Source organism: Falco biarmicus, chromosome 5 (genome assembly GCF_023638135.1).
Source record: "Falco biarmicus isolate bFalBia1 chromosome 5, bFalBia1.pri, whole genome shotgun sequence".
NCBI lineage: Eukaryota > Metazoa > Chordata > Aves > Falconiformes > Falconidae > Falco > Falco biarmicus.
In genome coordinates, this window is record NC_079292.1 from 83,933,877 (window position 1) to 83,961,762 (window position 27,886).

General features: G+C 47.9%; 1 protein-coding gene across 5 annotated transcripts; it reads left to right on the forward strand.

The window, feature by feature from the left end:
• On the forward strand, window positions 1-27,753 carry LOC130150661 (alpha-2-macroglobulin-like protein 1). Of its 5 annotated transcripts, none has more exons than XM_056341812.1 (36): window positions 4-258; window positions 2,503-2,689; window positions 3,039-3,201; window positions 3,959-4,011; window positions 4,303-4,323; window positions 5,651-5,804; window positions 6,236-6,320; window positions 6,874-6,994; window positions 7,823-7,940; window positions 9,019-9,128; window positions 9,489-9,659; window positions 11,000-11,224; window positions 11,355-11,418; window positions 11,951-12,096; window positions 12,252-12,401; window positions 13,280-13,477; window positions 14,168-14,255; window positions 14,874-15,039; window positions 16,879-17,107; window positions 17,456-17,579; window positions 17,760-17,881; window positions 18,231-18,282; window positions 18,668-18,751; window positions 19,147-19,323; window positions 19,649-19,730; window positions 20,346-20,502; window positions 21,441-21,515; window positions 21,715-21,886; window positions 22,319-22,533; window positions 22,849-23,064; window positions 23,436-23,551; window positions 24,229-24,319; window positions 24,607-24,675; window positions 25,919-26,021; window positions 26,713-26,754; window positions 27,578-27,753. In XM_056341812.1, the coding sequence occupies exons 1-35, from the start codon at window positions 188-190 to the stop codon at window positions 26,751-26,753; spliced, it is 4,416 nt and encodes a 1,471-aa protein (XP_056197787.1). In that variant the 5' UTR covers window positions 4-187; the 3' UTR covers window position 26,754; window positions 27,578-27,753. The 5 variants fall into 5 exon arrangements, 4 of the variants coding, with proteins under 4 accessions (XP_056197790.1, XP_056197787.1, XP_056197788.1 ...); XM_056341813.1 differs by having other exon boundaries at window positions 14,877-15,039; XR_008822320.1 differs by lacking the exons at window positions 24,229-24,319; window positions 26,713-26,754; window positions 27,578-27,753 and having other exon boundaries at window positions 3-258.
• Window positions 27,754-27,886: the final 133 nt, after the last annotated feature.

Sequence of the window (27,886 nt, forward strand, 5' to 3'; positions counted from 1 at the left end):
CATGATTTCCACCTTCTTGGTTTGGAAGCCAAGAGAGAGAACGGTCACCCTGTCAGGGCAGGAGCTGCATAGTCCTTCAGCTCTGGATGAGGGGCAGAGGGAAGAAGGAAGACAGCAGAAGCAGGGGTGAAGCAGGGACAGAAGAGAAGCTAAGCTCTCCGTGGAGGGATTCAGCCTGCAATCAGCTATGTGGAACATCGCTTTCCTGTGGGGCAGCATCCTTCTCCTGCCTAGCACAGCTGGAACACCTGCAACGCTGTAAGAACCTCAGCTACTTTACATACATGCTCTGGTCTGTGGGGAATCCTGGGGGGTGGCGGTGTATGAGAAACAGGACAGGAGTCCTAAGACCAGGAATGTTTTTCCAGAACGGTGTAATTTCTCATATTCCTAAGGTTTCATCTGGTTCCCATGCACCCTCCTGACCACGCTACCCCTACTACTTGGCTCTCCCTTTAGTGCCTTTGATGTAGACCATGTGTTTCTGCAAGGACACAGGCAGAGCAACTCTGCAAGCTTTCTGCATGTGATTAATTGTGACCTGCCAACATCTCACATCTCCTGCTGTGCGGCAGAATAAATTCCCTTTTGGGCTGTGCTTTTGTCCCTAGAGTGAGAGGTCACCACTGAAATCTTCAGCGGACAAAGCTGGGTGCCTTTACAAACCCAGCAAACATGAGCCCAAGGTATCTAATAGGGATGGTCTTTGTGAAGTGGTGTGTTTGCTCTGGCTTGGCTGGCTGCCTGCTCCCTCCATGCATTTCTCAGACCACTGGCACGGACAATTCCCAGCGCCACTTCTCTTCATATACTTTATCACGAATGCAGCTCTTGTTCCAGCAGGTACTGCTGTGATATACTGGCTTGTGAACATGCTCTTGCTTTTTGAAGGCCTTTGCTTTTGTAGCCATGGCATAAGTGCAAGCAGAAACATGGCTGCGCTCGAACAGTAGTTGTTACAGTGGGAAGTATGTCGCTAGGCTGTAGCTGGGTTTCCTCCTGCCATGTGTAGTGTGGCATGCACAAGTCTAGTTTAAAACTCTTTTCCAGCAGGGATACAGCCCCTTCCTCTAGGACATGTTCCATAGGCTGTCACAACTCCCGCTCAAATGATGCTTTTCTGCTACCGGCTTCACACTGTTATTTTCATAACAAAGCTTTGCTTTGTGGAAATTCTGCTTGCTTCAATAGGCTGCCTGCTGTCTGGCCTATATACCAATATTTTTGTAGATTCATGAGAAAGTAATGCAGCTTGGCTCTTGGGATTCTTGAATGATAGCCTCAGAAATGCTGTCTTGTACTTTTATAGCTCAGAAGGCAAGGGTAAAGGATGAATTGTCAAAGGGGTGTAAGGCAATTTCTAGAGTAAAGGATCACTAGGAGGAAGGTAGGTACAGGAGCTTCAAGCAGTGAGTCTTTAGTGCTCAACCCATTCTTTGGCCCTGTGGCAGGGGCAGGTGCCATGAGTCAGCTTAAGCAGGAAAATGTCATTAGCACCTGTCACCAGATCCCCTTACATTAGCAGCAGACAAGCTAGTCAAGGCAGCTTGGCAGCACTTTTGTGAAACCACTCAAGGCTCCTGGCCAGCAGGACCTTGACTCCCTCTTGCCAGCGTGCTGAGCTCCAGCAAAGACCTGCCAGCAGGTCATGTCCCTGCCTCCTGCTGTTCTGATCTTTCCAGGCCCTGCCCTCCTCCTTCTGCTGCTGCCAAATATGCTGCTGGCTGAACCTGCCCAGAAGCAGTAAGCAGGAGTCAGCGATAAGGGTTTTCAGACCTGCTGGCATGTTGGCTTTTCTGTGTCCTAGTTGCTGCAGTGCAGTGTAAGATGAAAAAGAACGAAACAATAGGAATAGCTGCTTGCTGTTATCCATGGGTGCAGCTATGAGAGTAGCCACAGAAGTGTGAGATTTGGCATAAGACAGCACGGAGGACAGGAGTGTTGTGAGCTGAAGAGAAGGTGCTCATGAGACTGTGTCCGGGACACGATGCTGGGACTCTGGGTCCCATAGACATTGCATTTGTTCTGAGCCCAGAGGCAGCTGGTAGGACAGAAAGACACCAAGCAAACTGATGGTGACAGGTAGTGTGGTTCAAGGCTGAAGTCTCAGGACAGAAAGACACCAAGCAAACTGATGGTGACAGGTAGTGTGGTTCAAGGCTGAAGTCTCAGGAAACCTGCAATGTAGCCAAGCTCTGCTGCTGGTCCCATGCTGGGTGTCATGGGGAGGTCTCTTCACCTTATTTTGACTTCCAGTTTTGGAAGCAGTGACTGTATAATTTTACATGTGCATGCAGTGTGTAGTGCAGAGTCAGTGTTAAGGGCTGCACTAGCTATAGATGAGAAGAACGTTGTGATCTTGCCCCACTGACAACATGAAAGTGAAGAGACCAGAAGTCTTATTAGGAAGTACCGAAATCCTACAGTCAAAACCTGTCCTCTTAGAAAATCCATTTTACCTGACTTTTTTTTTTTTTTTTCCTTTTCTTTCTTTTTTAATAGAAATTATGCTGTGGCGATACCATCTCAGCTCTACTACCCCTTCTCAGAGACAGTGTGCCTTCAGCTCAGCAGAAAGCAAGCAGTCCCAATCCATGTGACAGTAACCTTGCAAAGTAGAGCTGGGAATGAGACTCTGATCACTCAGTCCATCTCTCAGCTCACCTTCTTTCATTGCACAAGCTTCCAGGTGAGGAAAAAAAAAGGGTTTTTTCAGTATTTTTTTTTGAGTAGGGTGGATAGTGCGTGAGTTCTGCTCTTGCTGGGGAGAAGGACAAAGAATTGTGTCTTCCCATGGGGACGTCTTATTAGGGCACTGAATCTTCTGCTTCAGCCTGTATAGATCTGCCAGTGCCCTTCCTGCTGTGTAGCCCCACTGACATTTTACTCTTCTAGAAAACATTCTTAAAACTACTGTGAGGTCTTTCAGGGCAAGAAGAACTGGAGCAATATAAAAACAGTACCATAATCATTATTCCAGAAGCCTGGGATCCATGAATGTGAACCATCCTGAATGATGGTTGCAACTATATCTGCAGGTCCCTCCTCCTGCTGGAAAACCCAGTGAAGTGGCTTTTATTGTTATCACGGTCCTGGAACCCAACTCAGAGTTTCAGAAGAAACAGAAAGTCCTAATCAAGCATACAGACAAGAAGACTTTTATCCAGACAGACAAGCCAGTGTACAAACCTGGACAGATCGGTATGGACAGAATGCCATGTCTTGTGAGAGAAAGAGCAGTTCTCAGGCCACAAAATATGGGGTAGCCTCTGGTACTTGGAGCAGGGCCTTCTCTGCAAGGGAGATGGGTCACAGGCTTCATCTCCCTTCTAGGCTTTGAGGGATTTAGGGATACCTCTCTCCTATGTAGGCATGGCACATGCTTTCTCCAGTACTAGCAGTACTCAGACAGCATGCCAGTGTGAACACAGCTTATGTGTTTTAGCTGATGTGTGAGAAAAGGTTCAGATACCACTGTATTGTATTCGTGATTGCTCCAGCCAAAGCCATAATAGTTGGTCAGTGCCCTAAATCCCTCCGTCTCCCCCAGACTTCCTCAGATGAGGATCATGGTCCCGCAGACCCCATCACTGCCCTAGCACAGCTCAGATCACCAGCTGTTTGCCCTGTGCTTCTCCACCGTTTCTGCTAGCATGACCTTCACTGCAAGCAAGACTGAGTGCCCCGCTGCAGGTCCAATGTCCAGAAAAATGCTGTTTCTCACCAGCACATCCAGCCTTCCCAGAAACTCCACACCGCCTCTCCTACCACTTGTTTTCTAGCAGGAGGCCAGCTCATAGCAAGGCTTTGACCGTAGGCCCAGGGGCGGATGGCTTTGGCTGCTGCCCTCACCCTCTCAGTGAAGCATGTGGGCACATCTTTCTTAGCCACCCATTTTTATTATTATTAACAAACTTGATTTCATTTCAGCCAGTCCTGTTTTTCTTTTGCTCTACAGTCAAGTTGCGAATCGTAACCTTGGATCAGGCCTTTATTGCCAGCAATGAAACGGTGAGTCAAGAGAGAAGAAACCTTAAAAAGCTGAAAATGCTATGGGCTGCCTCCATGCCGTCTGGATCAGTGCTTGGCCCAGCTGGGTGATCCATCTGCAGACAGCCAGTCTCAGCATTGCTGGTGGTGCTTAAAAATAGCGTTGGGCTGCTTGTGGTGTTGGGTACGGGCAGTCCCTGGGAAATGCTTAGGGAAGACTCATGGATGGTTGGGGGAATAAAAAATTCCAGGGAAGTGGATGATAACGTCCCTGCAATCATCCCACCAGTAACTGTCACTTCCTCCCCACAGCACGGCCTGGTGGAACTGAAGGTAAAGCACCTTCTTTATTGAAAGTGGTGACCTCCACTCATCTTGGGGAAGACACAGGTTTGGAGATTATGGTGGGGAAATATGGATGCAGAAAGCCAGTTACCTCAGAATGAACGGGAACCGTCCTTCACTTCTTGCCCTTTCTTCCTTTGCTACCCACACAAGTTTGGCAGTGCAATGTCATAATACCGATCATACAGGGCCAGTAAAAAACTTCCTAGACTTCTAGTCCCTCTAGCCTGTGAAATGGAGATTTCTGAAAATCCTGAATTTTCTTTAAAGAGACTTTTATATTTAACGTGCAGAAAACAATAATTTGACCAGATAGTGTTGTGGCTACACAGCTAGAGAAACTTCCTAAAGCAGCTTTCAGGATATTTTTCTCAGAATTTGTTAGGTTAGATTCAATATTGGAGGTAAAATATGGACTGCAATCACCTGAGCTGAGGAAAGATGCCTGAAAGTGGTGCGGAGTCTGTAATAACCCACATAGAGGTCACAGTTCCAACTAGTAAGTGGCAGTACTGCATGCCATACCTACCAAGCAATTGATTGATAAACATACAGTTTCTGAGACACCTATACAATGCTTTATGCCAGTTTATACAAACGTAACACCCTGATCCAGTTTCACTCTTCCAAACAACACTTCCCACTCATTCCATATGTTTATAAAGCACCCATCAACTGATCGCTGAATCCTTGCTGGCTGGGCAGTGTGACCGTAGCCAGACTTGTGCACCTTGCCCTCCCAAGAACCAGCAGTGTGAGAACACTGTCAGTCAGTTCATGACTGACAGTCAACAAAGCCTCTAAATGCCCTTACACCCCAGGTCTTTACATCCTCCTTTCTCTCTGGGCCTCGTGGTCCCCTGCATGAAGTCCTGGACTCATTTCCCCAGACTTTCCTGGGGATTCAAGATATCAGGCTCCCCCATAATCACTCCCAGGTAGCTCATGCCTTAGGCAGCATGTGCTGTCAGCATTGACCCTCTCCACTGTGACCTGGGGGCTATGCCAGCTCAGATCACCCCAGGGGTCTCTATGAGGGACCATCTCTATCCCTTAGTGAGGCAGGCAGGCAATAAACCAGATGGTGGTGCCACCAGAGAGCAATAATATGCTAGATTGGCTTTGTCAATGACACAGGGAGAAAAGCCCTGTCCTCTTCACGCTCAGACTTACCTAAGCCCTGTAGCTGTGTCAAGACCAGGGCTCTCAGGACAAAAGGATGATTGCTCAGACCATGCTGTGGTAGCTTGGGCAGCCTGCAAAAGAGTTTCTTTTTGCACTGGCAAATAACTACTCTCTACTACTGCCTCTGCAGGACCCCAGAGGGAACCGAATTGCACAGTGGCTGAACGTTACACCTGTGGGAGGCATTGTGGATCTGTCCTTCCCTCTGGCTGCAGAAGCACCAGTTGGAGAGTACGTCATCAAAATGCCTGACCGCACACATGCCTTCAGGGTAGAGGAGTATGGTAAGAGTCTCAGGGAGCTGAAGGCAGCAGAGAAAGGTGTATTGCCTCCAGCCCCCCTCTCTCACACAGAGTTGAACGGGCCATGCAGCTGTGAACAGCTGTGCTAGTTGTGCTAGCACCTGAGATGTCCAGCTGCCTGCCAGTAGGCGTAATCGCTGACTTTCACTCAGGCCCACTGGCTTTCTCCTCCCCCATGTCCTGAGGCTGGACAGAGGCACTGTCCCACAACTGTGCCCTGGGGAGGAGACTAAGGCTGTCTATTCCCACCACAGTCTCCTGGCTGGGCTCTGGTGCATTACTGCAAGGCCCTGTGCTGGTGATCAGGGAATGAAAGGAGGGATTTCTTTTCTGTGAAAAAACATTTGGGGAGGATTGGAACAAATGAACTCTCTCTGTTCTCAATGAATTATATTCCTTTTGCTTTCACACAGTGCTGCCCAAGTTCAGTGTCTCCATCCAGATGCCTCAGGTGGTCACTATCTTGGAGGACAACTTCCGTCTCCACGTCTGTGGCATGTGAGCTGACTTATCATGGTGGAAGGTGCATTCTTACTGGTTTGGAAACTGCACTGCTGTCTGTAACTGAACTCAAACTGGTCTCTGCCAACCCTACCCTCACCCCAAATTCTGGTACTCTGGTATCCTTTGCTAAGGAATTCTCCTGGACTCTCACCTTTCTCGATATTCTCTTGCCCTACTTCTTTCTCTGTTTGGAAATGTGGTAGTGAAGCCCCTCAGTGGGGCATGTGCCCTACAGTACGGTACCTCTGCTGCATTGATTAGTGCCAGTGTGGAAGGAATAATGACTCAACTTGTGGTCACCACAATGACCCCTAGCACTGCCTGGTGGGACTAGCGTTGATTCGGACAGAACTGACCCACCACAGCCTTCTGTCTCAATCTGATGAAGTAATTTTAACTTCCTGGTCTCTGCTGAGCTCATGAACAGTGAAGATACTGCAGGCTGCTAGATTGCATAGCTGCAAACCACAGGCTAAAGCTGATATTATTCACACATCAGCCAGTGTTTCTCTATGTGTATGTAAGTCATCTCTGTCGTATTTGCCAGGTACACCTATGGGAAACCAGTCCAAGGTAGTGTGAAGGCTGTGGTGTGCCGTAAACATCTCCACTATAGTCGGAAGTCTTCCAAAGCCAAGCGCAGTATTTGTAAGGATTACACTGGCGAGGTAAGCACATGGGACACCCATTCCTCTTGCAAAAAACAGGAACAGGGGCAAAGAGAGGGAAGAATACTGAAGGAAGAAGTGGGACAGGCATCAGTTATTGAAGCAGCATACTCTTTGCTTGGGGTTGAATGACTGATATGTCCTTAAATCCCCAGTGTAGCAGTCTTAGCCCCTGTCACTGATTTCTCTGACTGCACTTAGATGCACTCAAAGGCAGAAGGATCTGTAGGCAAGTTAGCTATTGCAGATTTGCCTACAAAACAGATATTGCAACATGGCAATAAAAGATACAAACACTGTCCACATTAATTCACTTCCACTGGATGCTTTTTAGCACCGCCTTTTAGTCTGATGTAAACACTTATGTATTGTTTCCCAGAAACAGCTGTTTTGGAGATACAGAAATTGCCTCTAGCATCTAAGCAAGCAATTGTAGTTCAGCACAGACTTTACTTTTTCATCTCTAGGGTTGAATAAATGTATCTCTATTTGTTTATATATTTTTAATATATATATATTTAAGCACATATCTTAAAGGTAAATTCTTACCTAGCAGAAGAAATCATGTTGTTAGGGAGAAATGTCAATTCATGTTTGCTGCTGGCGCATGGGTGAATGTGTAAAGATGAGACACATGTGAAACAGCATCTCCTATTAGGGACTGCTTCACAGAAAGTTAGTACATTTCATGCCAGTATGAGAGTTGCTCCTTTAACTCAAGTGTCTTAGTCACATACTTTTAGACTTCAGGGCCTTGGGTTTGATCTGCACTGCAGAAGAGATTAGTGGGTTCATGATTGGTTAACAGATACAATTTCACATCCCCAGACAAACGAGGATGGCTGCTTTGCCACTGAGGTGAATATTAAGAATTACCACCAGAAGCGTGGTGACAGCTATGATTTCAACCTGGAAGCTGTGGCTTTTCTGAAAGAAAGTGGAACAGGTAGCAAAAACTGATTCTACACTTCATGGAAAATCTTTTATTTTACACATGCTTGTCTTTGGGGTTTTGAGTTTTCATCTGCAAGAATCCTTGTGGATCCTTGTGTCTTCCCATCAAATCACTGGAGCTTTCTGCACTGGCTCCCATGGGGTCAAATGTTCAGAGGGTTGTGTCTTCCCTGGGAGCACAATGACAGCATGGATGTTCTCGCGTACCATATAGGACATGTGAGTTCTCCCAGTTGCAGGACGAGCTTCACTGGTATGCTTGCTCCTCCACAAGCTGTTGCAGCCAGTCAAGTTTGACAGTCACCTTGATTTGGCAAAGATGGGCAACAGCTGTTTTTTCTCATCTTCTAGACACAGTAGAAATGTGCACAGAGGTGAGCCAGGTTCTTCTGTTCTTAAACCATACTTTAGGAAAGTCCATTGGAATGAGGAGACACTCAGAGCAACCAGTGATAACCAAGGTACTGACTGTGTACTGTCAATAGCTCCTCATCAGATTTATCACCACATCCCAGATAGGGAGATGAGGCTACTTGTCCAGGGCTACTGTTGAATATCCCATCCTGTAAGGCTTCCTCTCTTACAGAATTTTACAAACCCTTCCTTACAAGAAAAAGGTTTGCAGCCCTTTGCTGAAAGCAGTGACACACATTCACTTAGTAAAAAACCGCAGTGATTTCAGACGGGCGCATGACAAGACAGCAGACTGTAAACTAATGTGGTGAAGGCAAGGAAGAATGTTGCCTTCTAGTGACTCTGCTGTGAGAATGACAGGAGAATGGAAGTGGACAATTATGAGTAGGACTATCTTAAAGTCGGAAAGAGCATTTGATAACTGTCAGAGACCTCCTGGTAGACTGCTGTCATTCTAGCAGGTCAGAATGTAGGAAGCACTATTGCCATGTGTGTGTTGTGTTAAATGACTCCTGAAATTACATGGAGAACCTGCAATCCCCTATGAATGACAGTCAATGGACTATCAATGAGTTGATGGACCTCAGTGCAGCCAATCTTGCCGCCTTTGCTCAGATGCACGATACTCACCTATGTGCACCTCCTGTCTTTCCTAGGGGTGGAGTTCAACACCACTGAAAACTGCAAGGTCACTTTTGATATCACAACTCTCCAGTTCTGGGGGACAAGCTACTACTATCAGCAAGGAGCTCCCTACTATGGCAATGTAAGTAAACAGGGCAGAAACATGGAAAGCCCAGCAGCTGGGCCTAAGGGAGTGGTGGGCACAGAAGTACTGAGGGGTCCCCTTGCTATGAGCTGCCCAAGGCTGCTAGCACAGTCCTCTGTCCCAGTCTCTCCTTTGACATCTTTACCAAGAGGTAATCCAAAAGTGTGACCATAGGTTAGGCACATGGCTTTGCCAGATGAGATGGCTACTGCATCAGTTGGGGGTGGGGTGGGGTTGGAGGAGTTAGAGTTTACGCTGAGAGTCCCTTTGCAGGAAGGGGAGCTGGGATTCCTACCAGAAGGTAGATTTTCGATCCTGAGGCCTCTAATTCTCTGACTGTTCTCTGCACCGTTACAGCTGGAACTCAAAAGTGCCAATGGGACACACCTGAAGAACAAGGAGGTGATTCTTACAGTGTCCTATGGCAGCAGGAAGCAGACCAAGAGCTACTTCACGGATGATGCTGGGATGGCCTCTTTCACTTTAGAGACATCAGCATGGGACAACAGCAGCAAAGTTCTACTACAGGTTAAGCCAAATAATGACATTGGATTTGGCTAGAGCCAAGCAATACATCCCTTAGACCTATAGTTTATGTCATTGTCTCAGTATAGCCAGGGAGATGGAGGCACGGACCAGTGAAATGACAGATTTGGGCAAAAGGAACAACCTATAGCACAGTCAGCATTCTGGCCGCTAGTACCATGCAGAGTCCCTGAGCAGTCAGGAGACATGGTGAGAGCTGGGGCAACGGACAGAGGCCCCATGAGCTTGTGACTGAGGTCTGCCTACATAGCACCTCTGTCTGAGGTGGAAATGGCTTTGTGGGGCTGGAGAGGGACAGAGAGTGAAGGAAGAACTCCCACATGGTATGGAACAAGAAGACAGGAAAGAAGCTAGGGAAGAAGCATCTGAAAATACATGTGGAGAAGAAAACAACAGTGACAAAACAAAAGTGACCAGTTTGCATTATGTTTCCTCATAGCATAAGAGTTAGGAGAAACCTGTGATCGAAAAGGCAGAAAACTTAGGATAGAAAGAAGGAAGGCTAGTAAGGAAGCAGTTGCTGCAAGGCAGTCTGGAACAGAGAAGGTAACCAGGATGTAAGAAGCTAAATAAGGACACCACCAACAGGGAATTGGCAGAGAAAAGTTTGTATTGCTTTCCCATGAGGCTCTCTTTTCTGGTTGTAGTGGTAAGTTCTAATACATGTCCTATCTAAATTTCAAAGTCAAGGCACTTTGAGGCAAACCCTGTCTCTTTGTCAGAGTGCATAGAGTATCTTAGATGATGGACCTTGCTGGAAGTCCACAAGAGGGTAATATCATAGTCTGCGTGCAGATAGGTCACAGGTCAAAGATGAGCAAGGCCATTGTGATCTTCAGTTGTCCCCTGCCACCTCTATCCTATGAATGAGGGAAAGTGCTAAAAGAAATACAGTGTGCAGGTAGAACAACACTGCACAGTGAAATACATTGTCGGGGCAGATCCACACTGATACTTTCCCCCATGTACCAGACAGAATCAAAGCGTTCAGTAGTGTGATCCAGCGACTAATAAGCCACTGTACACAGTCTAACAGTCCGGCTTGCTTGCAGGGTAGCAGCAGCATTGCAGAAGTTCGGGCTCCAGCCCAAGCCCTAGTACTATACAGCTTCCTGCCTCCTGTTTAGGTGCTAGTTATCCCAGAGTGCTGGAGTGGGCAATGCCAGGCTCCACAGAAAGGTGCTGGCTGAGCTTGGCTTAACTGGAAATAGACACCTTACCCTGGGAGAGTTCAGAGCCCACTGTCCGGTTGAGTCTTGGTTTTGGTGGGGGGAGAGCTGTAAGAAATCTTCAGACACTGAGCCACCTTTTCTGTGCCACAGGCAAAGACCCAGCCGGAGGACTTAAGAGGTCAAAATGTGAGGGTGTCTTACGGCACTGCATCCCTCGTACTGAGGGCCTTCTACTCTTCCAGCCACAGCTCTGTGAGGATCCAGCCAGGCCAGGCAACATTGCCCTGTGGGGACATGCAGCAGGTCACTGTGCACTATCGCATCCTAGCCACCGAGCTGGGGGATGGGGCTGCCAGAGCAGACTTCTACCACCTGGTGAGTGCAGGGCAGCGCAGGCAACAAGGTCAGCTTTGCCACGGGTCCGTGTCAGCACAGGGCTCTTTGATGGCCCAGAGACATGGAGCAGAGACACTATCAACCCTTTGCTCTGTTCACTACCCTTTAGGTTTTGGCCAGAGGATCCCTTGTGCATCATGGCCAGACAACAGTACTTCTTGACCCACCATTAGGTAAGAGCATCTAAATACCAGGAACAGATTAAGGACCCAACAGGAAAGCCCTTCCAGCCTAAATGGGGAAGGAGAAAAAAAAGAGATCTGAGACCAAGAGGAAACAACAGAGCTGGCACCAAAAAACAGGAAATGGCACATACGCTCCCTCTCGTCTGTCTTTTAATTTCCCTAATTTAATTTTTTTTCTGGTCAAATTATGAAATTGTCAGACTTTATCTGCCAAGCAGGAATTACCAGAGACATCCAAGAAAACTCACAGAATCCTTTTGCTGGACTCAGGTGGAAAGTAATTTCTCTTCCAATTGCTCACTGTTGCCAGGATCACTCGTGATGTAAGGTCATCGCTACAAAATGGCACTAACCTACATCCTGGTCTAGCTGTGGCCTCCCCAGAAGCAAGATAGAGTAATTTTTATCCAAGTAACTGTACAGAAGTATTATAGAGGATGAATGTGTTGTTGCTGTAAACCTTGGAGACAGACATCCTTGCCTCTTCCTACACCTTTTCTATTTGTCCTTCTTCCTTCAGGTCAATATCGTGGGACTTTCAATGTCGCTCTGCCCATTGACCTCATTTCACCCATGGCTACCCTCTTTGTTTACACTGCCTTCCCTGAGGGACGAGTGGCAGCTGACACCTTCAGTCTCAAAATCTCCAAGTGCTTCAGGAACCATGTAAGTAGTGCACAAAATGTAAGCGGACAGGTAGGCTGGAGGGTAGCTCATTAACTGCAGATTGGCCATAGATATCCAGCAGAATCCAGAAGCCACAGTCTCCCCTTTCCTTCCTCTGTCAATGTCTTCAGTCCTTTTTTCTTCTGTTGTTTCAGGTGAAGCTTGGCTTCTCAGACACAGTGGCTCTCCCAGGATCAGCTGTCCGACTCCACCTGCAAGCTGCACCAGGTTCCCTATGTAGCGTCCGTGCTGTAGACCAGAGCATCCTTCTCCTGAGGCCAGAGGCTGAGCTATCCAGGGACAGTGTGAGTCACTTTAGTGCTGAGCCTTGCTAATATTGGAGCGATGCCTTTTGAGTATTGGGTTGCGGTCACCAGTTAATAAGGCACAGCGGGTATACAAGCAAGTACTTGAATGGGGACAGGATATGGCTTACAAGAAAAAAAATGAAAATGGCTGACATCAAACACCTGCCAAATTATCCAGTCTCTATGGAGGAATCTAATAGAATAACCCACTGGCATCCCTGAGTATACCCCCAAAGTCACATCTTTGCTAAACTTAGAGTGCTTTGCCACAGTGGCAACCAGATGGCAAGAGAATTCCATCTCCCAAACCAATTAATGACAATACACTGAGAAAAAGAGTTATGTTAAAAAAAAAAAAAAAAGACCCAATGTGTGATAGGCTCCGTGTCTTTGTTCCAGCTCACATTAACCAGACAGTCCTTCCATTCACAGACTGGACTGTAAGTGGTGCCTTGGCAGTGGAAGGGTCCCATTTCTCCTCTAGACCTGAGATGCATTGTGTCTAAGGACCCTTGAATTGCCTCTTAGCATTGTCTTGGTGGATCCAGGATGTGCCTTCAGTCAGACAAGAAGCTATCTAATGACTTACTGGGAAGGTGTTCCCACTGTATGCATTGAGCTCACAGGTACAAACTATGAGCTAGAAGTGGCCACAGCTATGCAGCCATACCCCGGAGGGATTCATGTTCCTCTGTGGTGCTGTGAATGTAAAATTTGTGGACGCTTTCCATGTAGCTCAAGAAGCTTTGGGGCTGGGCTTTCGTGGCAGGCAGGATCTGAGCTCTGCGTCTGCAGTCACAGAAAATCTCTGGATAGAAATGACGAACTTTCTGCCTCTCACACTGACCTGTGCTGGTGTTGTTCTCTGTCTACAGGTGCACAACATGTTCAGCTATTCTCAGGAGCACTCCAGCACCCTCACAGACCCTTACAGTGACTACTGTACTACCTACCAGAGCCCAAAAGTCACCAGTTCCCCTCAGAGCACCCTTCCACCAGGAACAATGTCACCACTTATGTACAACAGATACTCTTATGCGGTGTCCCAACCAGATATTTATGAACTTCTGAAGGTAAATCTAATTTCCAGAAAACCTGAAATGTCAGAGGTGGGCCCTTTTGTACCCCAGGTCCACACTGGATAGCTTCACAGATTGTCTTTCCTGTAAACACTGGCAACTTCAGGTTCTGAATCCATCAGGCTTCTGAACTAAGAGGTCTCTGGCCCTCCATGCTCCCAGCTTGGTAAATTCCCATTGATTGGGCAGATCCCTAGAAGTCAGCTCCCCATTTATGCCAAGCTTGAGACCCTCAGACTTTCTATGAGTTGGAAGGAAAGGGGAGCATCAACCTGAGTCACAGAAAGTTGGAGGTTGAAAAAGCAAAGCACTTGAGAGAGAAGGGGGACTGGGGAAAGGAGGGAAAGAATAGTAGAAAGAAATAGCAGGTGAAAGAGGAGAACAAGTCTTTTAGGGTGGGCAGCAAACTGTGATGTCAAAACGATGACTTTGTGGGCATGCACATGTGAGTGGTCACCCCCGCAATGCTGCCTGGAGAGAGCTTCCTTTGGTGTGAGGATCCATTAGCAGGATTTGGGAGCAGGGCAGATCTGCATTCTCTCCCTGTATAAATTTGCAGGTCAGGCTGTGGTGCAACAGAACAGGGTGGCTGATACGCTGGGAGGCAAGGGCAGAGACAGACCCTCAGACACACCACCGCCTCCACTGAAATCTACCTTCTTTTCTTCCCCTTCTTTCCTCCAGAATTCAGGTCTAACATTTTTAACCAACCTTCAAATCAAGTCCCCAATTGAGTGCCGCACCCAGACCACTTTCTACTACGACTACATGTGTACATCTCGATTTATCCTGTTTCTTTGGAAATTACGGGTAACATACAGGTTGCACAAGGGCAGCTGAACGTGCAGTGTGCTGAGGAACTGGGGATGGCTTCCAGAGATGAGTGGGAGGTTGCACAGGAGATGTACACCACAGGAAAAGGGGAAGGGTCCTGAAATACATGTGTGTCCAGTACACTGGAGGGGCAGAGGGGTGGCTGCATAGGAAGAACCTGCTTGGAAGCTTCTGCTGGCAGGCAGGAAGATAACATGGTCAAGGGGGGAAAGGAAGCAGCTGTCCCAGGAGGGAACATCTGTTTGTAAGACTAGGAAAGGTCTTGCTGGAAACCAGAGAACGAGGCAAGACTGGCACTGGGCAGAATCTAGGTCCTTCTTCAGGGGCTGAGGGCAAAAGTGTGAGCAGGTAGAGCTCCTCAAGGGGGAGCACACGTAATGAAGTCCAGATGGTCTCCTGGGCTGTCTTATGGAAGACAAGTAGGTTGAGAGCATCTTGGAGAGGACAAGGAGGATTGGTGTGGAAGTGGGAGGGATGGAGAGCTGAACTTTTCCTAGCTAAACTCTACCCCGATTTCACAGTTGCTCTGCTTTTGAATGAATGTTTGTATTCCTAGTAGCTTACAGCGAGCTGGCAGACTTGGATAACTTGGACAACTTAGACCCAGAACCAGATGGTGCTGTTGTGCGTGCTGAGTCAGAGCACGTTGAGTTGGGTAGCGAGGCACGGGCAGTCCGTACCTGGTTTCCAGAGACATTCATCTGGACTCTGGTTCCCATCAAGTGAGTAATTATGGGCTGTGGCCCCATATGGATCCAGACCTCCTACGCAGAGAGGGAATAGGCAGGAACAGAGCCAGGGCATTAATGGCTTCTGCGCCAACAAAGAAAAGAGAGGTGTGAAGAAGTGTATAAGGACAACAGAGGTTTGGTTCAGTTCCTGGCTCTGCTTGAGATTTTCCAAATGATCCTGGGGAACATAAAATCACAGACTCTATAGGATGGAAAAGACCTCCAAAGGTCTGTAGCTCAACATCCTGCACAAGTCAGCTCCAGTTAGATCAGGTTGTAGTCAAGTTCTCTGTACCTCCAAGGACGGAAATTCCACAGATTATCTGGGCACCTGTTCCAGTGTTTGACCATCTTCATGGTACTTTTTTTTTATCCCAAGTCAGAATTTCTCATGCTCCAACTTGCATCTGTTACCTTTCATCCTATCAATATGCACCTCAGAAGAGACTGGTTTCATTGTCTCTACACCCTCCCAATAGTTAGTTTTAGAAAGCTGAAAGATCTCTTCCTATCTTTTCCCTCTCGTGTGAGAATCCTAGTTCTTTCAGCCATCCCTTGTATATCAAATGCCCCAGCCCTCTGACCATCTTGGTAGCCCTCCAATGGATGCATTCAAGTATGTCAGTGTCTTTCTTATACTGAAAAGCAAAAATGGGACACAGTACTCCAGATGTGGTCCCAATTCAGGGGGCAAAAAAACTTTTCTCAACCCAGTGACTGCAGTTGCCTTAATACAGTCCAGAAGTCGATGGCCTTCATTGCTGTAAGGGCACATAAGATGTCTCATGCTCAGTTTTTTATCTACTAGGAACCCCACCTCTTTTTCTGCCAAAGTTGCTTACTAGCCAGTCGCTGCCTAGCCTGTACTGTTGCATGGTATTATTCCATCCCAGATACAGAATTCACCCATGTCAAGCCCATTTTTTCAGCTTGTCATGGCTCCTCTCAATAGCAGCCTTTCCCTCCGGCATATCAGGAACCCCTCCCCAGTAGGATATAGTCTGCTAATACATGGCAAGATTCATCTGCTAATCTTGCTGAAGATGTCCCCTCTCTTATTATCCAGGTTGTTAATAAAGCCATTAAGCAGAATTAATATCATTAAGTATCAGTGGCTGAGGGATGCCACAGGTAAACAGACACCAGTTGGACCTTGTGTCACCAACAATCATCCTTTGCCTGCAATGGTCCAGCAAATTTTCTGTTCACCTTATCATCTATTTGTCCAGTCCACACTAATGTGGCTACAAGGATACTATGGAAGACTGTGTCAAAGGCCTCGCTAAAGTCAGGTTATGCAGTATCTACTGTTCTCCCCTTATTCATACATCTCAGCTTTCTTAATTCTCCCATGTGTCAATGTTCTTAATCCGTAAAATAGGATCTCTGCCTCGCCATCTCATATGGCTGGATTAGGCCCATTTCAGGGCAGGTACCATATTCCATTTTGTGTATGCAGATCTGTAAGTGACACTTTTAACGATGACTGCCAAGCTGTGGTTGGGATTTTGGGTGATAGTGTGGTGAAGTGTCACGTGGTACTCCCTGGCACAGGCTGGGTGTATAATATGGACCTCTGGGAGCCCTGTGTGCCCACACAAAACAAGAATTTGAGGTGGAGCACTGTCTAGAAGCAAATTTTTGTTTGTATTTGCCTTTCTGTCCTTCCTTGCCTACCTATTTGCTATCTTTCCCATACCTCTGTGTTACTTCCTTGAAATACTCACACCTTCACATGCACTTCCAGTTCATAGTACTTCTCCATTTGTCTTCGCAAGAGAAATCTTTACAGGGATAGGGGCAACCCCTTCCACCCTGTTTTCTCCTCAGTGATTCAGGGGCTGCTGAGCTAGCTGTCACAGTACCCGACAGTATCACAGACTGGAGAGCCATGACCTTCTGCACTTCAGAGAGCCATGGGTTGGGAATCTCAGACACCACAAGCCTGCAGAGCTTCAAGCCCTTCTTTGTGGAGCCTACCTTGCCCTACTCTGTCTTCAGGGGAGAGTCATTTCCCCTGAAAGTCAAAGTCTTCAGCTACCTGAAGCAGTGCATGGTGGTGAGTGGCTCCCTCCAGGATGTTTTTTGGGCAGGGGGATGTGTGGTAACGGTACTTCACTGATAGAGACCCGGACAAGGGGTTGCCTCCTCAGGCACTGGGCAAAAGACTTCAGGAAGCTCCTCACAAACCCCATGCAGAGCCATCTCTGTCAAGCTTAACCCCCAACCCCTGATAAGTTCAGCCCTGCAGGACTGCAATGTCCGTGGGCTGTTGGTGTCCCATAGATATTGCGACAGGGCTATCACCATACTCAAACTGGGCTTGACTGATATTTGGATTAAGGAGCTAAAAGGGAAAACACAGCAGCAACTCTGTAACCCAAACTCTCTTTTGTTTCACCTCTAGCTCCAGCTTAGCCTAATGGACTCCAGGGATTATGAATTTGTGCATGCAAATGTCAGGTTCACTACGTGTCTGTGTCCCGATTCAGCAAAAACATTTTTCTGGGACGTGAAGGCTACAAAATTAGGTAAGAGGACAAGGGAGGGGCAGGAGTGGGAGGCACTGGCAGAGCTGCTTGAGGAAACCAGGGTTGGACTGGAAGGGAGAGTGGCCTATTATGTGAAGCATGAGTGAGCAGCCTTAGGCTGAGCAAATTAAAACATAGGTATGGATGTGCCAAACAGCCTCTCGATGTTTTGTTCTTTAGGGAAGGTGAATTTCACTGTCACTGCTGAGGCGATGGATCAGGAAGATGTTTGCACTGAGAGTACAGCTGTTGTGCCAGAGTCTGGAGGGAAGGACACAGTGGTTAAACACCTGCTGGTGAAGGTCAGAGTATGCTTCAGGGTCCTGGGAAGGTTGGAAACAGCTCAGGGTCGAAACAGCCCAGTGGGTGTCTCTGGCAAGGGAGAACCAGCAGGGCCGACAGGCGTGTTTCCCGGGGAGGTTGGTCAAGGAGTGATTCTAAGAGTAGGCTGCACTGGGGGCATGTAGTAGCTCAGAAACCTGCTTCCCAGTGAAAATTCTCTGTCAGCACACATATCCCCGCCCTCTCTGTGCGGTGCTTTGCATGGCCCATGAGGATGCAAAAGGTGGTTGCAGGAAGGTGGGGTGCTGCGCAACTGCTGTCTCGTTTTACTGCTCTCCCTTCCGAGCTGACCAGCCTTTTCCCCACCAGGCAGAGGGGCTGCTGGAGGAAAAGACCCACACCTCAGTCCTGTGCCCTAAAGGTAGGTGCAGGTACCCCAGAGACAGGGACTGTCTTACCACTGGGACTGTACATGCACACAGGGCAAGGAGACCAAGCAGAAGCAGTGTGGTGTGTGAACAACTCTAGGACTATCTGGAGGTGAGGGGCATGTCAGGGATTTTGGAGCTTTTATGGGAAGGCAAAGCCATTCAGCTCTACCCAGTACTACCAGTTCCTGGCAGCACCAAACCACTGCCTCACTCATCAGTGAGTGGCCTGATCTCCGGGTCAGGCTCTCTTTTGAATGCTGATTTCACCAACTGATGAGGTGATCCCAGCCTGATTTACACCATCTCCTGGGAATGCCTGTGGCTCTGCCATCTCCCTCCTGCCTGTTGTTGTTCTGATGCTTCTGCCATTTGCAGGAACTTCCACTTCAGAGACAATCACTTTCGCTATGCCAGAGAATGTGGTCCTTGGGTCGGAGAGAGCCCACATCTCTTTCTTAGGTGAGATTTAAGGGGCTCTTGGAAAGTAAGATTTTTTTCCCTGCAGGAGTCTTTCCTTCTGATGCCACCATGTCTGCTTTAGCAAACGGAGTAACAAAAGGGAATGTGTACAGGGAAGTGTGCTACTGGGCCTTTACATCTTCCAGAGAAACATCCCATCTCTCTTACACAAGTGACACTGGGCCAGGTGGATGTATAATTTCACCCAACCAGGGGAAAGATGGGCAAGTACCATATCACTGTTCCTACAGGGCTCTGCAGATATTAGTCACCCTAGTGTGAGCAGAGGTGAACTGAGGCCAGTCTTAGCAGGTTATCTGGAGAATCAGTGAGACCAGAAATTTTTTGCATGCAAGAATACGTAAAGCTTCCAAAGCTGTTGTTCTGTACTACAGGTGACATTCTGGGGACAGCACTGGACAATATAGATGAGCTCCTCCAGATGTCCAGTGGCTGTGGTGAGCAGAACATGGTTCATTTTGCCCCCAATGTCTTTATCACACGATACCTTGAAGAAACAGGACAACTGACTCCAGAAATCAAACAGAAGGCAATTGGTTATCTGGAAAGCGGTGAGTGGATTTCTGCTCATGTTAGATTTTCAAGCTGGTGATGTCCACTACAGTAGTTGTACAGTGGTGATCTCATCAGAGGCTTGGTGCTGAACAGGATTTGTGCAGCATCACTTGCCTGACACCATGGGAATTACAGCAGTGTACATCAGGCTGCTGTGTCTCAGCTGAACAAGAACTACACAGCACCCCTCTGAAAGCCCTTTGCTAAACTCCTTAGAGGCAATGTTCTCTGTAATGACCAGCAGGAGTGGCAGGGCAGGTTGACACCTTGAGAACAGGACAGACACAGAGCATTTTCACTACCCCCAGCCTCTTCCCACAGGATATCAGCGTCAGCTCCTGTACAAGCACGCAGATGGCTCATACAGTGCCTTTGGGGAAGGAAGTGAGCCAGGGAACACATGGTAAGCAGCGATGTCCAGACACAGTTGAGGAACAACAGCTTGACCTGGTCAGGCACAAGCTGGCTTGGATTTTGGTCTGGGGAAACTGAGGGAGGCTGGAGGTGTGGTGTTTTGAACAGAAACTGCTCCTGAGACTTTCTGGAAGAGAACCATGCCAATAAGCTGACTTGAGGTACCCCTGTTTGATTGTTTGTGCTTGGGAACCCCAAGTGAGACTGACTCTGAAAACTTAGCTGCAAAGACACCTTCTTCCCAGGTTTTCCAGAGTGCTTTGTGCCCAAACAGGATTGGGAAAGGAGCTGAGTGAGCTCACTAAATATCAGCCCTCTTGGCTTTAAATTGCTCAGGTGCACTGTGTTGGAATTGACAGAGATCTGGGGGAAGCAAAGAACCGTCAGTGAATTTTTTCTCTCTTGATGCAAATAGATCTGAGCTTGAGCTTCAAGACCATCCTCACGTGCATGGCTTCCAATTCTCCATGTATACCGAGGCTCTGGCCTACTGGTATTTCCCCAGGGATGACATAATGGAAGACACAGAGATTTCTGTGCCCTACTGGAGATGGGCATCTGTGACTGGTTCAATTAAATTTTCTTCTCCCTTCCTTGGCTCTAGGCTTACTGCCCTTGTCCTCAAGACCTTCAGCCAAGCCCAGGACTTCATCCACATAGATGAGCAGAATTTAAAGGATGCTGCCAGTGCTCTGATTAACAGTCAGACTCCATCTGGCTGCTTCAAGAGTGTGGGGAAGCTCTTCAACAATGGGCTGATGGTATGACATGTGCTGGCTGTTCATTAGGTACCTCATTTACCCCACTACATAATGCTCCTTCATATTCCGGGTGCCAAGAACAAATCCTACTGCAGGAGGAAGGCTCTGATGTGCTCAGGGTCACCCTTGGGTGACACTCAGGTTTGTGCTTAGTCATGGTGGCACTTTTTCAAGTTATGAATGATGGAGGTTTGCATTTGATTAGTAAGCTCATGGGAACTGTGCCCTGCCCTAGCACCCTCTCAAAAGCTAACACATGCTTAAAAAAAACCAAAAAACCAACAACTCTGTGCTATTGTCTTGATAAATTGAGCTGCCGTTTCTTCCTTCAGTCTGGGTTTCCCCCTGTACAGAGAAAGTCAGAAATGGAGTGAATGGAGATTGATGGCAGCCACTCATGGGAGATTCACCTTGCCAGGGATGTGCCCTGTACACTCAGAAGCACAGCACTTGTGCATGTATGGACACGCAGAGAATACTAGCAAAGTGGAGCCAGCAGCAGTTTGGTAGACAGGACAGATAATCCTCTAAGAGAATGGTACCTTTCACTTCCCCTTGCAAAAGATTCCTTTTCTTTTGCTCCTCCATACCCTTGCCACTGTCCTGGCCCTCCATTGAGATGCCAGCTTGCAGAGGGGTTGTGGGAACAGCACTTTCCCCGGCACTGAAATCTGCTGCTGAAAATCTTTTGCAGGGTAGGGGAAAGGGGGATGTGTTCAGCAGAGGGAGGGAATCAGCTGCCCAGAGGGGCTTGGGGCGCCATGGCTGAGAAGGATCCGCAAGAGTAGATACCAGTCCTGGCGCTTCCTTAGCAGAAAGAATAGGACCAGCAGTTTTGCCTGCGCTGGCTTCTGCTCAGGGAGCAGAAGGCACTGGAAAACTTCTCCCTCTCCTTTCTCACAGCAGCCCTCCTCTTCTCTGTTTTGTGGTGGCTACAGGGTGCAGTGGAGGAAGGACTGGGGCTGAGCTCTGCAATCATCACAGCTCTCATACACTCCGGGATGCCACGCTCCGTGAGTATCGGCAGCAGGGATGGGCTGTGTGCGCAGCCCCTCAGCAGGCAGTGCACTGGTGCTCTGCCTTTCTCCATATGTTACCAGTTTGCTCCCATGTATCCTGTCCCTGTTTCCACCCCACTCTGCACACACCAAGGCTGCATTCCCCACCCTATCCACCCTGCCAGCAACCGGTGTGCTTTTAATTGTATCCTAGGACCCAGTTGTGTGGAAAGCTCTGAAATGTATAAAGGACCTGGTCAATGCTGATACTGACAGTTCCAACCTCTATGGTCTGGCACTAGCTGCAAACGCCTTTGCAGTAGCAGGTGACAAGGCCCTCGTGCAGAAAATCCTCAAAAGATTGGATAAGGCAGCCACAGTATCAGGTACCAAAAACTGTGGGGCAGAATTGTGTGGACAACTCAGGGCTGCACAACCAAAGGAATGCAGGGAGGGAGAGGGGGGCACTGGCAGCGCTCTGTGGGGACCCCAAGGCTTGGATAGCCTCTGCTCGCCGAGCTGTCATGGGCTATATCTATACTGTGAGACCGACATTCTCTGTGGATGATCTCATAGTCCTGGCTCACCCAGTCATCCAAACCAGGGCAGCTTCACGGATATTGTAGAGCTCCTTCCCAACTTGCAAGGCTAGGCTTTTACTGGGAATAGCAAGGTGTGGGGGGCAAATAGGGAGATATGCACCTATATCTTGACCCAATGTACATGTTCACTCAGTATCTAGGCGCAGGGGCTGAGTGGGGCTCCAAGGTCATTAGTTACAGCTACACGCTCCAGAATTGTTCCCACTCCATCTCTAGATGACCAAATATTCTGGAGTCAACGGTCCAAACAGGAAGAAGACTCCCTGTACTGGTATCGAGCTCCATCTGTTGATGTGGAATTGACATCTAGTATCCTCATGGCTCACCTTTCAAAATCAAGTTTGTCTTCAGATGACATCAGAAAGGCATCCCAGATTGTGTCTTGGCTCATCAAGCAGCAAAACCCTTACGGAGGCTTTGCTTCGACCCAGGTAATCCCCTTGAGCCATCATCAGCAAAGAACCTGCCATCAGCTATCATTTGTGAAAGTAATGGGCTCTAACACAGCCCATAGTTTTTTTAAAAAAGAAAAAAAAATAAAAAAGGAAAAAAGAAAGAAAAAAAGATGTAGGGATTTACAGCTCCTGGAAGTTGGGATCAGGTGAATATTTGTATTCCTCTGAGCTAATCCCATGCCAAAAGCTCAACCCTTATTGAGCTGTAGCTGCAGTATGAGGGAGGCTAAGGACTGGGCATGCACAGGACACAGGTATCCTGTTTTGCCCAATGTGTGTCTCTTCCCTCAGGACACGGTGGTTGCTCTGGAAGCCTTAGCCCTCTATGCAACCAAGACCTTCAGCAAGGATGGCCCTGATCTTCAGGCTTCTCTCTCCTCTGAGGATTTCAACCAAAACATCCGAGTAGACAACACCAATCGCCTCCTGCTGCAAACAGTGCAGCTGCCAGCCATTCCCCGAGATTACACCGTGCGTGTGCAGGGCCATGGGTGCCTCTTCCTGCAGGTAAGGGCAGCCAGGGAGGAAAGGTCTGTCTGGGGAAAAGCCTTGAAAGCCAGGGGAACCTCTCACCTTGCTATTAAGCCAACACTGAAAACAGACTGCTGCAGTGACTTGGTAGGAGTAGCTGGGATCCACAGGAAGGGAATAGCAATTCCCCAAATTAAATCTGGATTATCTCCATCCCATCAGAGCTGCATCTCTGCTCCAAGAAGTCCAGTGAACACCACCAGGAACAGTGCACCAGCAGAACCTCCACTTCTGCCACATAGTTTTCTCTTACACCAAACAGCAGCCAACACTAGACAAGAAAACTCTCCAGAAAAAAAAAATAAAAATGAAATTCTCTGTCAACTAGTTTCTTTCTGTTCTGGCAGGCCATTCTGCGGTACAACCTCCCTCCCCCAAGAAGCGATGTCGCCTTTGCTGTATCTGTGCAGACAGAGTGCACCGCACCCAGCGCCACCCAGTTCCCTGTCACCATTCATGCTCGGTAGGAGACACTCAGCTGCCCCTTGCCTCCCCTCTGCTCAGAGGCTTCTGGCACCACACAAGTCTCTTGATGGCCAGGATTCCCCTTCACTCATGGGGTCCAAAGTGCTAAGATGTCCCCATTCATTTAACTGTGCTCTCCTCAGCTGGGTGAAATGTACAATACCCCAAAGAGATGGCTCAGGCTCTAGTCCTATCTTGTTATCATGCCAGTCACCCAAACTTCTCCCAAGGTCTGTGGGTCTCACCCCCTTCTAGGATTAGGCCTCAAAACACTAGTGATGTGAAGGTTCTGTGGGACTGACTGCTGACACTTCCTAAGTCTTCCCTCCTCTGCTCCTGGTTGACTGTCACACCAGCCTCCTCTGCTATACCCCTACCTGACTTGGGACAGAACTGCCAAGAGAGCAGACAGAGGATGTGATATTCCTTGCCATGCTTAGAGAAGGTAACTCCAGAAGCCTTCCAAGGAATTTATTCTCCCTGGCTCATCACAATTAAAAGAGAGATCAGGGGAAGCACAAAGATTTATTACAGTACAGGAACAGGTATGCTTACAGGGAAAACAGTGGAAGGAAAGGCAGATTCCTCCACCTGAGTACCAAAGCTGGGCTGGAGTATCTGCAAATCATGGCTCAGAAAGTAACATTAGTGCTGTCCCCTGGGTTCCTGCTGCAGCTACACAGGGAACCGTGTGTCCACCAACATGGTCCTGATCCAAGTGGAGCTGCTGTCTGGATACAGCCCCGTGGCAGGTTCACTGGAAGAGGTGAGACCATGAGTTTGTGTCCAGCTGGGATGGGAATAGTGATGGATGTCCACCATGCAGGGCTGTATGCAGAACTGTGATCATTCCTGTGGGCAGAGAAACACAGTTCTTTTCTTGCTGAGAAATCTTTATACCCAAAGTCTCTTCTAGACCGCACCTTGCCTTCCCCTACCCCAAGGGCTTTTGGCTATGCAAACATTTCGCCCATGCTCTCACAAGGACAAATATCCCTGAATGTTTCTGCTTTCTGTTAGAGTCTTCCTGACATTTTTTCGCCTTATTTTCAGCTAAAGAAAATGCCTTTAGTGAAGAAAGTTGAAAGTGAAGCTGACCGAGTCATTCTCTACCTGGAGGAAGTGAGTACAATTTAGGCTATTTAGTCATTAAAAGGACTACGGACAGGCAGATAGCTTTTAGCTTACTCTGGCATCTTGGTTCCATTAGTATTTTAAGTATCCAGAGCTGCTGTTCCTGCATACCAGCCACATTTGCTGACCTGGAGAAGCGTTGTGTCAGCCTGCAGTAGTTCAGCTGTAGAGCCTGTATACAGGGCCCCTTAATGTGAGTAAAATGAGGCTGACTGATGTTAAGCCTACAGCTGCTGGCACTGCTCAGAGAGTGTTGAAAGTCCATGTACAGTGTCTGATCAGGACTGGGGAGTAGTAGTAGGATCCATCTAGTAAATTCAAGCAAGCCTGAATTCTTAGAAAGTCCTTAAGCAGCCTGAATGTAGTAGGGAGCATCTAAGAGTTCTCATAGAGTTTGCCAAGATCACTCAAAATTAAACCAGGTGGTTGCGTGAGCATCAGTGCTCACTCCACAGCCTCATTAACCAACAGATTAACAACCACTCCGGCCTTTCGCTAGCTACATGTATACCTAAACAGCACCAGAAACAAGACCTGACAAGAATTTTAAAACTGCAGAATTTCCATGGAGCACTTTACACGTCTGTGATTCTTCATCCCCAGTTGCCAATAAGCTGAGCTAAGCTTGCCTCACAGTAAGCAGGTTCGTGTCATGTGGATGCATTAGACTTGCAGAGATGCTGCTTTCGTTACATCTACAGCACAGAGCAGAAAGGCAGCACAGAAAAAAATTTCAGCTCAGGCTGCCAGGTAGCACAAAGTGGAACTAAATCAACAGCAGGTCGTGCAACTGCTACCATTGAGCAGATGTTCATCCACACCTTGCATTTGTCTGCTTAATGATGAGGGTTGTATGAGCCTGGAGAATAAAAGCTGACGTAATGGGACTGCGTATAAGAAAGCCACTGAGGCAAGATTCATGAAGGCACTCAGAGCAGAGCTAGACGGGAACGTGGGATCAGTTGGGAATACTAGTGCTACATTTAGATATCTGATGCACATTGACTCTGTAGGTTTGATGTCTCTCATAAGCTGAGTAAAATTCAGTGACCAGAAATGGATGATGACCACCACAGAATGTGAATTAAAAGGTATTTCTGAGATGTACTGGAAAGCAGAACAGACCTGTTATGGTGATGAGGTCTCTATGGAGCCTGAGTGAGAGCAGGAGGAAGGGATTGTCTTACAGGACTTCAGTTCTGGCTTTAATCCTTGCATCTCTTGGTCTTAGCTGACTAGACAACCTCACACCTACACTTTGCTGGTGCAGCAGGACATGCAAGTGAAGGATCGTAAGCCAGCTAATATCAAGGTCTACGATTACTACATGCCAGGTGAGTTCAGATGCTGTACTGCAGAAACCACCCAAATGTACCACTGGAAATAAATTTTCTGAACTTGTCAAGTCTAAGACCACACCATCCCTGACATGTTTATCTAACTGTCCCTTAGAAGTTCTCTAGTGATAGACCTACCATCCTGGGTTTCAAAATGGTAGATCCTTCTTTCTCTGGTCCCAAACTTGCAAGCTTGAAGTAGGCATGCAGATCCACTTAGGGTTTAACTCTCCCAGCCAAGAGGGGAGCAAGGAGCTCGGAGCTGTGCTTTTGTACACACATTTTGTGGGAGGCAGAAAAGGCAGAGGGACCATAGTGAGGGAATGGCTTAGAAGAATGACACTAAAACCAGCTTGTCCTCTATTCTCTGGGGTCTCTAGTGGGAGGAAAAGCCAGAAAGGTGTCAGGGATTGCTATAGCTTTAGAAAGTGAGCAATCCATAATTGTAATGGAGCTGTTTGGGACTTACAGCTTCAAAAGATGGCAGGCCCCATGACTTGGGTGAATCTGGACTAGCTGCACACAGAGGGTTTGACGCAGAACAGTGATTTCGTGTGTCTTAGCAGAGGGGAGTCATGGCTTGTAAGCTGAGGGAATGCCTGTCCTAGAAACAGAGGCACAATGTTGGATTGCTTTAGTGAGTTTTTGGCAAGTGTATCTTACCAACACTTTTTTTCTTGTCTTCCAGAAGAAACTACCGTGATGAGCTACAGTGCTCCATGCGAGTGAGGTGAGGGCCCAACACCTCTTTTGTCATCACAGGCATGGTCCTGAAGAATATGGAGAGGGTGGAAGATGCAGGCAAGGGCCCTTGGTCAAGAAACTTGCCAGACTGCAGGTTCAGGTTAGGAAGTAATTAGCAATGCTAAGTAACAGTGAGTTCTCATAGGCCACTAGTTAAATTGAGGGAAAGGGATAACTGAAGCGGAAAGTTTGAGGTGCCTAGCTCATGACAGTCAGAGGTATGTTACAGAAAATGAGGGCTGCCTGTCCTGAGTCCTACCACCAGTCCTGGCACTTTGCATCAAATACACTTTCCTCAAGTCAACTAGCACTTTCCCTGCAGTTCCACAGCCCTCCAGCCCCGTACACACAACATGCCATGTTCACCTTTACTGCAGGCCTGACTGCGTTTCAGTACCAAGCGCCATTCCCAGCCTCAGCCTGGCTTCTGATCCATACTAGGGAACGGGCACCTACCCGTCCTCTTCCCAGGCTGGGCAAAGGCAAATCTTGAGGCTGACCAGTGCCTGCTCCTGTTCCAAACTTTGCTTGCATCTGGATGCTTCCTTGCCCACAGCCACAAGATGAAGAAAACACCTGCTTCACAAATCGCCTGTGGGAGGCACACAGCCCTGCCCTGGGATGCCTGCCACAAGCCCCACACTCTTAGTGGAGATTCTGCCATAGGCTTTGTATGGGTAGAGTCAGCAAGAGCCCCATCCTTGATGGCCTGGCAGTCCCAGGAGGTGCAAAATCCACCCTGATTCCCAGTGGTTAGTTTTAATACTTCAGGAACATGGGGATTTTTTTGTCCTTTGGTGTCTTCGCAGGAACAGGGACAGATCCATCTTCTGCAGTCTCTGTCCTTCAGTCCTTTGTCAACCCCGCCAACAGACACGTGGAGATGAGAAGCAAAGAGAAAATACTTGAAATTCCCTGCTGAGCAGTTAGTTTCTGAAAGGCTCAGACTGTGCCTGGCATCTTATTAAAAGTCAGGAGACTAGAACTGTCTGATTGAGTCATTTTTCAGGTTTACTGTTTTTCTCCCAAACCAGGAAATTTGCATTTGAGAGCACCTGGAAGAAATAACTTCTTCACCTCTGCTCTGTGTGTGTGTGTACATGTACATGTGCAAAATT